We start from the raw sequence: 13,947 nt of genomic DNA, 5'->3' as shown, positions 1-13,947 counted from the left end.
GTACTGATTTGCCTTCTGTTGTCTACTTTACACATTTCACTCTATATTAGTCTTCTGCACACAAGTGAGCAAATTACAAAGTTGCATTCAGTCTTCTGATTTTAGCAGGAGAAACTATGATGAATGCTCACACTTCTGTATATCCCAACTCTAATTTCAACTTTTTCGGTGGGGGGGGCAATTGTCAATGCCTATAATTTCACATTCAGTTTCATGCTAAAAACTCCAAAATTCAATCAGTTGATTATAAAGAATACAAGCGAAAAAGTAACACTACAAATGTTTATACTAAAACTGAAGTTGTAAACACAGGTTGAAACATCATAGAGAGAAAATGAGAACCTGAAGTAGAAATTTTAACAAAAAAATGTATACATATAGATGGAAAATGAGATCACGCAGAAAGATCAATTTGCTAAGCAGACCAGTTGCTAGGCACATGGTCACTGACATTAAAGGCACCAGTGCCAGGAAATTAAAGAATCCAGCTGCGCTGTAATTACGTTTTCATCCAGTCACAGACTGTCACATCCTAACTTTTTTTTAACCTCTACTTTGATTCTCCATAGAACTCTATGCCCACATCAGAAAACAAGATTTCTGACAAGGAGGTGAAGCACCTTTTAAAGACAGGGGTGACTGCTAATCATGCACTACTAACACATCGGGGAAGGAGAACAGGCTCGAATGTACAAAACGAAATATTGATTGCTTCTGAAGGTGTTTGCCTCCTCCAAACATCACGGTCCTCAGACAACTACAAGAAAGTTCTCTCTCCAAAATATTCATTCCCTCCTTACAGATGCCTTGATGGCTGATACAAGGTAAAACAGAAACAGCCAACAACATAACGTGCTCCCCTAAAAAGAATTCAATTCAGCCTTGAAGAAAATACTTACAAATCTAGAGGAGTTGTCATTCCTCACAGTCTTGGCATTTCCAAAAGCTGGAGAAAGAGAAAACCAAATATGACAACCAAATCTATCAGTAAAAAATATTTAAATGCTAAATTATCTCTGACTGTTTATATATTTAAAGGAATCGTAGACTTCTGAGAAAAAATACCCTGTTTATTGTATGGGTATCAGTCACTGGGGATAGATGGAGGTGACAGACAAGATCACAAATGAGAAAACACTTAACAGAAGTCCAAAGCAGTTTCGTCTCAACACTTCCTTTATTTAAAAAAGTGAAAGAAAAACATACAAGGGGAAATGGTTCCAAGACAAAACTGCACCTGGATTGAGCATATATCCTTGGGGTTTGAATAATGAAATTTAAATTTTGATTACCCAAATAACTTTAAATATAAGAAACACTTCTTTCTCTTCAGTTCAAAGAAAGAAATGAATCTTAGTTCCCAGAACTGAAGATGGTAAAAGATGGAGGCCAGAACTGAAGAAATTACAGGATGACACTTAAAATTGTTTGCATGGGACAGTTTAATCAATGCTTTGAAACTGATATATTTACACTATTTCAACACATTTATCCTAGCTTAAGCTGACTATTAATCAGCTGAAATAAGTCTAATTTACAAAGAAAGTTTAAAACACTCTCTTCAGCTTGACCTAAACTAGCTTTTTGAATAGTTTGGTTTTAATTTCTTTAGCTCAAGTTTTCTGACAATGAAACTCTCCAAGAAAGGACTTCCCAGGGCCATGTTCAGATGGGCAGCCACCAGCTTAGAACATAGGCAGGACAAGAACTCAGACTGGAGGACAATTCAAGCTCTTCATATTGCACAATGTCAAAGCACCCCGAGCCAAACAGGAGTGTCCCCTGCATTATTAAGTATAGCACTCCTACTCCAACAGGAGACTTTATTTATCCCAGTATTTATTTATATAGCATATATTTTTTCAAAGATCAAGTCAAGTCAATGTTTTTTGGACAGAAATAAATACATGCTTTTAGGCTTCAACAAACTTGCATGAGTAGACTTATTCTTGAACAAAGAACTGAAGCCAAAAGGAAAAGTTTGTTGCTCCTGAAGGCCAAGGATAAGTAAAAGAATTGTTTTTAAAATCTTTATGCCTGCAATAAATCATCTTTTCAACAACCAATTCTGAGCTGCATTTTCTTAAACACAGCGCTGAACAGTAGAGTCATTTATAACTGCACAGAATCAAGCACAAACGTCCCATTATAAAGTATGAGACACATTCCTCAGTTTTCCCTTAAGTTCATTGTTTCTAAAAGTTAATTTACAGTAGCAACTGTACTTGGAAGAAAAAAAAAAAGTCCCATAAGATAAATTATGCATATGTAGCATTTATGTCATTTTCTTGCACTGCAGCTCAACTGAAACAGAACTACATAACCAAAGAAAAACAAATCTAACCACAAATGCTTAATTTCTGTCTAAAATGTATATAAGCAGCCAAGCTTGCTCAGCAGCCTCGTGGAATAATCCAGTGTCCTACCTTCCAAAAAGCTAAATAGACAGTTACCACCGCACCAAGTAGAACAAATAATACCTTAAAATGATTAAGAGTACTTAAAAGTACTCTTCTGTAAGCTTACTCTATTCCTCTTGCATTAAAACAAAGATTCACAAACCGAAAAGAAATCCAGTAAATTTGGCAGCCCCTGAGGAGAAACCTGGCTTTGGCAAGAAAAGCATCCATACTTCCCATACTATTTCTTTCTACATCTGAAATCTGTCTTCCAGGACAGTGATAAAAACAACACAGCTCTTCGCTGTGAGTCCAAAACAATGGAAGATTGCAATCCCCCCATTCAGCTTTAAGTGGAACATATCTGATCATCAAAGAAAGGCTTATCCAGCATTTTTACTATTCTTAAATTTTAACATTTCATCCTTTCTTTACAAGTCTTTGCTTACAATTTTTGGTTTGTGTACAGTCGATGACTCTATTTTACCCATCCAGCTCACCACTGCTCTCAGCCCACTTTTGCATTTCCTTCCCTTTTTATTTATTCCCCACCCCATTCTCACATGTATAATACATAGAGTACTTGCTCCCTATAGACTCCAAATCCTCGCATATACGTATAGATAGCTAGGCAATAAATAAAATGTTGACATTCAACAGTCTTACAAACATTGCATATCATCTGGCCATAATGCAAAATTATTGTACCGCAGTCATGAGAATTTGTCTCGGCACCACAATAGCTTAGAGAACTGTGTGAAAGACCGAGCCAGGAATCAACACAATAGACCTAAATAAGTCAGTGCTAAACAAGGCACTTCTGAAGGCATTTATTAGACAATGGGACAAAACTGCAAGCTTTGAGGATCATAAATCCTATCTCCAGGAAAAATGAAGATCCTGTTTCTGGCAGCCAACGTCTTTAAGTTAAAATGACTAATTAAAAAATAAAAAGTCTTTCATGGGAGAGCAGGAAAGGCAGTTGTCAGGAAGACGGGCCAACAGAGTCACCAGACCCAGGGAACAATAAGTCTCAGGGAACAACAGGCATGCATATGGATTGGCTTAGTTTTTTCTAAGATCCATTTCTTCACTTGTTTTTTTTTCTAAAAGAAAAATAATGCTTTACAGAGCTTGTTTGTTTACTAGAGACTATAATAATATAATTTGGAAGGAAATGAATCAGAGGGACTGAACTGAAGTTAAGTCTTTTGATACAGCCAAGCATCATCAAGGCAGGGTTAAGAAAGGGTACGCCCTCAGAGAGCAGCAGGAGGAGTCTGGGAAATATGACCTAACTTCCTAAGCTCTTGCTTTATGATGGAAACTGTTTTCTTCTCATAGAATCCTTTAGGTTGGAAAGGATGTTTAAGACCATCAAGTCCAATCGTAAACCTAACACTGCCAAGTCCACCACTAAATCATGTCCCTAAGCACCACATCTACACGTCTTTTAAATACCTCCAGGGATGGGGACTCAACCACTTCCCTGGGCAGCCTGTTCAGTGCTTGACAACCCTTTCGGTGAAGAAATTTTTCCTAATATCCAGTCTAAACCTCCCCTGGCACAACTTGAGGCCATTTCCTCTTGTCCTATCGCCTGTTACTTGGGAGAAGAGACCAACACCCACCTCGCTACAACCTCCTTTCAGGTAGTTGTAGAGAGCGATGAGGTCTACCCCCTCAGCCTCCTCTTCTCCAGGCTAAACAGCCCCAGTTCCCTCGGCCGCTCCTCATAAGGCTTGTGCTCTAGAACCTTCACCAGCTTCATTGCCCTTCTCTGGACACGCTCCAGCACCTCAACGTCTTTCTTGTAGTGAGGGGCCCAAAACCGAACACAGTATTCGAGGTGCAGCCTCACCAGTGCCGAGTACAGGGGCACGATCACTTCCCTACTCCTGCTGGCCACACTATTTCTGATACAGGCCAGGATGCCATTGGCCACCTTGGCCACCTGGGCACACTGCCGGCTCATGTTCAGCCAGCTGTCGACCAACACCCCCAGGTCCTTTTCCGACAGGCAGCTTTCCAGCCACTCTTCCCCAAGCCTGTAGCGCTGCATGGGGTTGTTGTGACCCAAGTGCAGGACCTGACACTTGGCCTTGTTGAACCTCATACAGTTGGCCTCGGCCCATCAATCCAGCCTGTCCAGGTCCCTCTGCAGAGCCTTCCTACCCTCGAGCAGATCAACACTCCCGCCCAACTTGGTGTCGTCTGCAAACTTACTGAGGGTGCACTTGATCCTCTTGTTCAGGTCATTAATAAAGATATTAAACAGAACTGGCCCCAAAACTGAGCCCTGGGGAACACCACTTGTGACCAGCTGCCAACTGGATTTAACTCCATTCACCACAACTCTTTGGACCCAGGCATCCAGCCAGTTTTTTACCCAAAGAAGAGTACACCCGTCTAAGAATGAGCAGCCAGTTTCTCCAGGAGAATGGTGTGGAAAACTGTGTCAAAGGCCTTACTGAAGTCCAGGTAGACCACATCCACAGCCTTTCCCTCATCCACTAAGCGAGTCACCTTGTCATAGAAGGAGATCAGGTTGGTCAAGCAGTACCTGCCTTACATAAACCCATGCTGACTGAGCCTCAACAACTGGTTGTCCTGTACGTGCCACATGATGGCACTCAGGATGATCTGCTCCATAACCTTCCCCAGCACCGAGGTCAGGCTGACAGGCCTGTAGTTCTCTGGGTTCTCAAGAAAACCTCTCCATAACTGAATAAAATCTTGCAACAGTCTTCACAGAAAGCATCTCCTATGGTTTTGGACACCAAATAACAATGGAATAACAACAGATACAGTTTTCCAAACCAGCTCAGCAGGAAAGCTGATAGACACAGAGATAACACACTCATACACGCTCTGTGAGATTCTTACCTTCAAGAACTGGATTTGACTGCAAAAGTTGTTCTTTTACTTGATTAACCTCTGCCCCTTTTCCGCACACAGCAGCTACATATGACATGACAAGTTTGCTCGCCTCTGTGGGGGGAGAGCAAAATAAAACAGTGATAAGTATTGGCAAATAGGCCATAAAATTATTTGCAGACTTGATCTTCATCACATTTTCACCACACCAGACAGGAACTGTAAGCACATTTCATTTCAGTTTTCTTCTACATTGTTGTACCATCTGGAAATGAGGAAGGAGCATAACCTGCTATGAGACCCATGCCGTTACATCAGCAGCCCTATTAACTTAAATACCTAGAGCCCTCCCAAGCTAAAGAAGCCACCAGTGGATATGGCACATTACCCGCTATTGTTTAATTTAGCCTCTCTAAGAGGCATTCAGTGAGGAAAGAACATTATCCCTAGCTGACACGTTGGAAATGTTTTAATCTAGCCTGAAAAAATAGGCCCAAGCAGTTTCAAGATGCAAAATTCAATCAGTTTATATCAGCAGATACACAATAAAATAAGTGTAAACATACAACACTATACACATGTAATTACAACAGTAAAGTACACCACAAGTAAATAACTGCAATTCAACATCACATAACATTATGCAGTCTGTTTCAAAGTATAATGAATAGAGAAAGTGAAGCATTCATTTAAACAATGAAGCTAATTTGAAGGTACAAACTTTTAACAAAGTCTGGAACAATTTTTGGACTCTCAAAGCTGGGTTCATACGGGTGTCAATTACCCATATACAAATAGAAACAAATGTTAAATAATCCATCCAACCCTTATGTTTTTGCTGGTCAGGACAAAGAGCAGCTGAAAGAGGATTCTGTTTATAAACAGAGTCTGTGATGTTTAGTATGATGCAAGAGAGTGAAATTTGAGGCAATATCAGCTGATATACAATGTAATTACTAACAGCTGGAATCCCTATCAACAGAACACAGTGGTCATAAAAAACCCATTACTTGTTCTTCAGAGATCTGTTACAAATTTAAGGGTTTCATTTCAGGAAGGAACTGAGAAACAAGAAGTTATCCCTTGGATTTCGATTCTTTCCTATTTAATCAAATTTGTTTGCTAGTATTAAATTACTATCCCATATTGTAGAGAAAACTAGCAAACCTACAACACAGGAAGCAAGCAAGAAGCAAGAACAATAGGTGTGTCCCTAAGGCCTCCCACCTCCTTTAATCGCACCTCGAACCCAGATCTCATTTTTAAGAATCCATTCCCTTCAGAGCTTGAAATTACCAAATTATTTGATTTGAAATATTTCCTAAAACAGTCAACATCTTTAAGTAGAGCTACTCAATCATTGAGAGAAGAAAGCACTGAAGCAGCAAATAAGGTATTATAAAATAATATGCATTAAGACAACACACAATGACTTCAAGATAGGCTTTGAACATCACTGAAAGAAAATAAAGACCCTTTCTTTTATTAGGAACTCTGGTCCAGTAAAGACACCGGGAAGGGAATCATCACCTTAACATCTAAAAACGTTTAAATACACCACTCATTCTGGTAATGTACCATGTTTTCTTGCACAATGTTACTATCGAATAGCAATATAAACATGCAGCAAAACAAGAACAAAATTGGAAGTAAATTAAAAATACCCAACTGTTGACAGTTCAGTTTCAATTCTTCCAGCCCAAACACATCAAATGTTCTGGCTACCAAAAATCTAAATCAGTTATATAGGGTCTGTACTAAACAAGTTGGTTTCCTCAACTCCAGGAACTTCCTCCCCTGTCCCCCTCTTTTTTTTTGCAATGGAAACCTGACTTCTCAGCTAATAGCCCCATTTCAGCACCAGTAGTTACATCAAATGTTAGAGAGAGAATAGCACAGATTCCAAGACAATTATTGACTTGAATTTCAAACCCTATATTATTTTTTACTTACATTTACAGAGGATTAATTCGTATTATGTTCCGTATGGCTACGAAAATTACAGAACAGTCAAAATCTCTGTACAAATCTGAATCTACCGGAATATTCTCTACAAATAGAGAAGTTCAGAAAGTCAGCCACTGCTACACCTTTCAACTGAATAAATAAATGAATAACAGGTGGACCTCAGTTGTATAACTGGTAATTCACAGTTCCTGAGGAAATCAAGACATTAAACAATACCAATACAGAACTCCTTTCTAAAGTTTGAACTCCTAGACAGAATCCCTAACAATCACATTAATAAAAATTTGACTATTTTAATATACACTTTTACTGAACACACATGCGTTTTCATGTTATTGAACTGAAAAAAGGGATTATATTACAAGATTTCAAGACCTCTCAACTGGATGCCACTAATCAGACAAAGAAAAACAAAGATGAAGGCTACACTTTACATTTTCACAAAAGGCTTGGAAAGCAACTTCTTGTTACCAACTTTAAGTCTTGCTCAGTATAAGCATACAAAGCTCCACATTTTCTCAGATTCAAAGGAAAAATCTCTTAAATTACATGGAAACAGAGGTGTGCATTTCTACCCACTGTGTCTTTTGCATGTCACCTCAGTTTTAAATTGTTATTTCAGAAAAAAATGGCTTCTTTCTTTTTTAAGGTCTACCAAAGATATTCTGCAGTTATGCAATCCTCAGTTGATTTCTGCCATTCTAGTTTAAAAATCAGCAGCCATTTTCAAGGCGATTTCAGCTTTGCCTGAGAAACACAGTGTTCTGGTACACAAGCCAATCTTAGAATTGCAGCTGAGCACAGCATGGAAATTTCATCAGGCTTTTGCAAAGTAATCAGCTACTATTATTTGTTTTCCTTGGATAAAGGGCATAATCCAGTTTAAATGTATATGTTTATTAAAAGACATGCAAAAGTATCAAAGGATTGTCTTCCAGTCTAGAAGACCAAGAGCATTCATTTTTCTCCATCTTCATGTTTCCCACAGGGAGAGCCTAAAAGTTTTATGGCCCTTGCAATACTCTATCACAAACCAGCATTTCTTTAGTATGACTTTATATACTGATGAGGATACTGTACTAACACACGATAGGACTGCATCATGGTGACAATGTGAAAAAACACTAGGTTATGTAAGTTCACACCTACAGCAACAAGCATGACAGCATCCATTTTCTGCAATCGCCAGACACAAAAAGATACCGGTATCTCTCAACTCTTACAGACTCTAGCATCACTTTGCAAGACTCCAAATAAGTCTGACTGTTTTTGAATAAGATCAAAACTGCTTATTACCTGTTTTTCCAGCTCCACTCTCTCCTGTAATAAGGATACACTGGTCTTTGTCCTGGTCCCTTAAAGATCGGTATGCTTCATCTGACAGAGCAAAGCTGCAAAGTAAGAAAGAGTCAATTGAAAATTAGATAAAACAAATACCAACAATAACTACAATCTGTCCTTCACATCCAGGCAGGGAAAAAAACAAAAACAAACCAACAAACCAGCAAAAAAACCACCACCAAGTCCTAATGTTCTGTACGCGGCGAAGCATTCACTTTTCAGAATATAAAGACCCACAGGAGCAAAATGGATACTTTTCCTCAGTGGCTTATTTAGACTTTCTCCAGGAACAAGCAAGCATAATCTCTAAGTTTTTCTAAAGACAGAAAGCTCAAAACAAATTCACAAACTTTCAGGGAAATTTAGGTAGTGTTCTTCATTGAACAAAATGTCATAGTCTTCATTGAGCAAAATGTCAATGCATCAACAGGACGTGTTCTGTCTGAAGACATTTAAGAAAAAGGAAACAGGAGAATCCTGAGCACTAACAATACCGTAAGCTGCAATTTCTACTTTGAAAAGTATGAAGAAGTCTCAGAACCTTATAAAATATTGAGCATTTTAAGCATTCAGGTATTGCTGGACTTTTGCATAAATATGCAGAAGTGTTTCCCAATAAGCATGTTCTTAACTCAGTAAGGGTGATGTCATGCAGTGAAATTAAAGAATGCAGTAAGAATCAACAGCTTTCCTGTACCAAATATGTCTTTCCATGGAGCTCAGAACATCATGACCCTGAAACTACTGGGCTGCAATTTGAATCCAGAGATGCTTTGTTGCCATGCAGCAACATATATTTTGGAGAAACACAGATGCGTTACTTATATTTAGTTTTCTTTAGTAGTAATTTTGAGACAGAGAAAGAGTAGTATTGATTTGGTTTCAACTGCATTTTTCAGTTCATGGAATAAAGGACTCTGGAAACTGAGCATTAGAACCCCTTGAAAAAACTTAAGCAAGTAGTATCTGAAAAAGGACATAAAAACAAAAACCAAATAAAAAGGCACACTTGCATTACACAACTTAAAAAATCTGGTAGCCAAACATGGCATATTTTTATATGAAATAAACATCCATTCAACAGACCAAGAGCTTTGTTAGATTACTGCACCTAGTAAAATATTTAGTGTTTGTATGTACTTAAAAGTGGATATTGTTTATTATTTACAGTAAACAAACCATGTATGAAAAATAGAAACGAACTCTCAGGTCAACATAAAATGCACAATCGTTGCAGGTTCAATGCATCTTTTAGAAACTCGATTCTTTATTCTATGACAGTTCAGGAGCTTTGCATTCAGCTGATAACTACAAATAGATCAAGTATTGGTTTTGAATAATGTAGCCATATAGTGCTTTCACAGACAACCACAGCCCTTTTATAGATAAGCAAGCTCTTTGTCATGAAACTAGTTAGGGGTAGCATGGACAACACAATGCAAGTAGTGAGAGCCACACAGAGCCTCTTCTAGAGGCTCCTATTGCTGCAGCTTGAAAGCTTCAAATATTAAACCTACATATACTCAAACTAGTTCATACTTATTTCTTTTTTGCTACCACTGTCCCTTAGCTCAGGCAGTTCCTCCTTCTGGCTTCTCTTGCCCAAAAAGTTTATGGCGAGCATGTCATATTGTCCCCAATTTAATCATCACATGCATGTGCAGCACCATTTATACTTCCTCATCCCTCATCAGTATTAGACTCATCTCATATTTGCTTATTTGGGGTTTGGTTTTGTTTGCTTGTTTGTTTTTATGGTTACATCATGTTATCAGCTCAGCCATCCTGCAAGAGACCACGTATCAAGTGAGTGGTGTTCTGAAAAGGTTGGAAAACAGGGAAATGAAATACCTTATGGCTCCTTTACTACTAAATAATCACACCTTCCCCTCCCTCCCTAGTTCCTGCCAACGATGCTCATGTCATTGATTCTCCCCTCTTTGTGTCCCTCCTGTCCTCTTCTCTCCTGCAGCACATCCGCCTGTCTAGTTGTATGACCATCCCAGGGTTCCGCCTCCCTCACTGCTTTTCTTACCAACTTACATTGTCTAAGGCACTAAATTACAATTCTTCTCTCTACACAGATGGTTGGACCATCCACTTCACCACCACAATCAAAGGCCATTAACTCCTTTTGTTACATATACCATTGAACCCAAATTAAGGCTGATCTCTCAAAACTTAATACTGCTATGGTGATTGAAACATTTGAACTCAGTAGTTCAGCTGGAGGTGAAAATGTGTTTACGAGAAAGTAGCAGGCTGTAATGTTTTTAGCATTACAACAAAGTCAATTTGTGATGTGGCCAACATGCTGGAGAGTTAGCAAAAAAAATAATATTCTGCTGCTGCTGAGAGACCATGACACAATTTCTGGCATCCACACTACAGTAGCAATAACACTTTACCAGACTCTCTTACAGGACATATTTAGGAAATGAATAATATTTGTTGAATGCTGCTGCAGATATACTTGTAAATTGAAAAGTACAATGTGCGGCGCTCAGAAAAGCTTATTCCAGCACACATTACATTCCTTTTTGCGGGGGGAAGGGGGGGGGGGCGGGGAGGCAGTAAGATGAAGAGGAAAGAAAAAAAAACTGCACTGAGCATTCATGGGCCATGTGAGAGAACATTAATACTAATGCTGTGGTTTCCATGGGTTTGATTCAGGAAACTGGCTTTCAGCAGGAAGGTAAGACTCTGAGATGCTTTTCCAAACTTACAGACTGGATGGCTCATTTTGTGCCTGCTGTCCTTCAAACAATCTCAGCCATCAACTAGTATTTCACTGTTGAAACAACTTTCTTGGCAGTAGTTTCACGCCAGAAAATGAAGTCAGCATCAAGCACAGAGGAAGTATTCTCTCTGCTGATATACTGAGTTATGAGTTAATCAGCTTAGTAACCATTCATCTTTTCTAATACACTGAATTTTAGTTTTCCAACAGCCCCTGTCAAAATATATTTTACTGCTTGATGTATTTATTAACTCTGCCTGCACTGCATAGTCAAAAACACCAAATCATGCTTTTTCTCCTCCCTCAGCAGAGAAACTGAGAGACTAATCTGCAACGAGACCTCTGAAGTCGCAGAGAAGAGAGTGGGATTTCATCCAGTTCTGGTTTTATCCCATCTAGTCAGAGACGCCTGGCATACATTATCTTTTCCTCCAACCTTCTACACAATCCAGCAGAGCCTAATACTTCACAAGTATATCAATTATTATCTACTACAAAAGAAAAAATAAGTTGACTCATTTCAAAAGAAGTTTTGCGTATGTACTTATCAAAAATTACCTAGTAGAAGTGTTCTAAAATTTACCTCTGACATTTCAACCACTGCTCCAACAATTCAATTGGAGGAGGCATAACCAAGGGTGCATTTAAATAACTAAGATTTCTTTGTCTTTGTGGCATTGCATAAACAGCATTAGACACATTTATGTCAGAGCCTGAACAAAGATCTTTATCTCAAAGAAAAAGATAGATCTACTCATTTGTCATGTCGACTTTCATGGCACACCATTACACCTCACAGTCGTTCCTATCTATTATTACCTTTTATCTTTGCAATAAAAAAAAAAAAAAAAAAAAAGTCTCTTGGTTCAAGCTCTATTTGTTCCAAAAATATAATTTCATGCTATTCTCCATTTGTTACAAACATATAAAAATAATTTCATTTAAGGTCATTTTAGTTTAACATATTTTAATGATCCATAGACCACAAAGAATCTTCTATTCTTTTTCTTTTAGCAACATTAAGAAACATGGCTCTGTAAAGTCAACATTTGCAACTATAGGTTTAAACCACATACTACTCTTTGAACCACCTCACAATTACAGAGCCTAAGTAAAATTTTAGAATAGTTTGTAGTTTAAAAAGCAGTTATAAACCATGTGTTTTGAATTAGCTGGTGAGTGTGTCAGCAGTGTCATTTACCATACCTTATAATAAGCTCTCCTTTGATTTTTAGGTTTTCATGAAAGATGACGACATTTTCCTACCACAACAAACACAGAAATATTTACTGGAGTTCTCTTTTAGCTAAGACTTAAGTATAGAAGCAATTTGAAATCGAAATGCCACCCACACCTAGCTCAGTAAGAAGGCTCTGCTTTTTTATAGCATGGCTTTTTCAGCCACGTAGCTCCAGATGGCCAGATCTGTCACAAAGTCCTAACCAAAAATTCTAACAAAGGGAAACAGCAAATAGGCCTCCAAGGGGGATCTCCAAAGGGCTCCAGCAATTTTCAGCAGCACAACAGCATCTCTATGCCCTAACAAAACACCGGGATCAGGAAGAGACAGGCGCAAGGTTCCCACCCACTCACCCCGAAACGAGCATCAACTGTTAGCGCTTCATTTGAACGCTCAAGATTGCATCCCCAATTACACCAGGGGTAAAAACGTTGTTCTTATAGTCATAAATTCAGCTCACGGGAGCAGCTCTTCTCTTCTACCATCTTTTTCCTTTAAGCCAAAATCACGAGGATCAGTAGTCGCCAGCTATTGGTACTTCTTTCTTTCTCTCATTTCCCTTAGCATTTTCAATTAACAGTAATTAGTTAACACTATCTTGAACTCCCCCTGATTGCTCTTCTCATGCACTAATAGAGTCAATTCCCTTCATCCCATCTTCACTGGCTGTTGCTTTGATTCTGAGAGTCTCGGTCCCCATTTTGAAACGTCTATTGCTTAATCTTGGCTTGCAACTGCTAACTCATTTGCTACTTTCAAAGGAAATGAAGAAAAACTCTCTTCTTGACCATTCCAATTCCTCATGAAGCAGAGTCCTAGTATCACTTCGTTTCTGCTCAACTGGGTCTAAACACACTGGCAGGATACTAGAAGTCAGTGCTTATCATGCTAGACTAAAAAGAACAGCAGTACAATGTAAATTGTACACACACTTTAATGTAAATTTTACATAAAATGTAATTTATATCAATTCTTTCAAGTTTAATTAAGAGCATCGTTTAAGTTCCTTTCTTTTCTTTCTGAATGCATAGAATGCTCAGTAACAGGGTAACAGGAAAAAAATTATTTCCTCCTCTCACAATACACAGTGGGAAAACATCAGAACCAGTTTGTTTGGGGATAAAAATTCCTAACAACCTGAGCTAGGAACAGTGGAAGCACATTTTATACAGTGCTTTGAGGCTTTACATTGTAAATCGTCACTATTTCAATATATGTTCCCCCTGCCTATTGAAGCTCAATGGAAAATACACCATTCAGGAAAAACAACCATAAGAGATTATTTACAGTATTAGCTCATAGTGCAGAATCATTTAATCTAATTGCTCTAAGCATAAAAAGTGTACTCTCATTTTCCATAATTACAAACTGTCTCATGTTCA

General features: G+C 38.4%; 1 protein-coding gene across 4 annotated transcripts in view; it reads right to left on the bottom strand.

Annotated features, from left to right (window-relative positions):
- The window catches only part of MYO1B (myosin IB), a 118,072-nt gene that overhangs the window by 56,714 nt on the left and 47,411 nt on the right, over positions 1–13,947 (bottom strand). For all 4 annotated transcript variants that reach the window (XM_076342242.1, XM_076342244.1, XM_076342245.1 and 1 more), the window contains exons 4-6: positions 8,541–8,635; positions 5,286–5,390; positions 900–946 (exon numbers count right to left, since the gene is read on the bottom strand). In XM_076342242.1, coding sequence (XP_076198357.1) covers positions 900–946; positions 5,286–5,390; positions 8,541–8,635 — 247 coding nt within the window. The remainder of the gene's footprint in view (positions 1–899; positions 947–5,285; positions 5,391–8,540; positions 8,636–13,947) is intronic.

This window comes from Aptenodytes patagonicus, chromosome 6 (genome assembly GCF_965638725.1).
Source record: "Aptenodytes patagonicus chromosome 6, bAptPat1.pri.cur, whole genome shotgun sequence".
In the NCBI taxonomy this organism is placed as follows: domain Eukaryota; kingdom Metazoa; phylum Chordata; class Aves; order Sphenisciformes; family Spheniscidae; genus Aptenodytes; species Aptenodytes patagonicus.
This window is presented reverse-complemented; position numbering and strand designations above follow the sequence as displayed.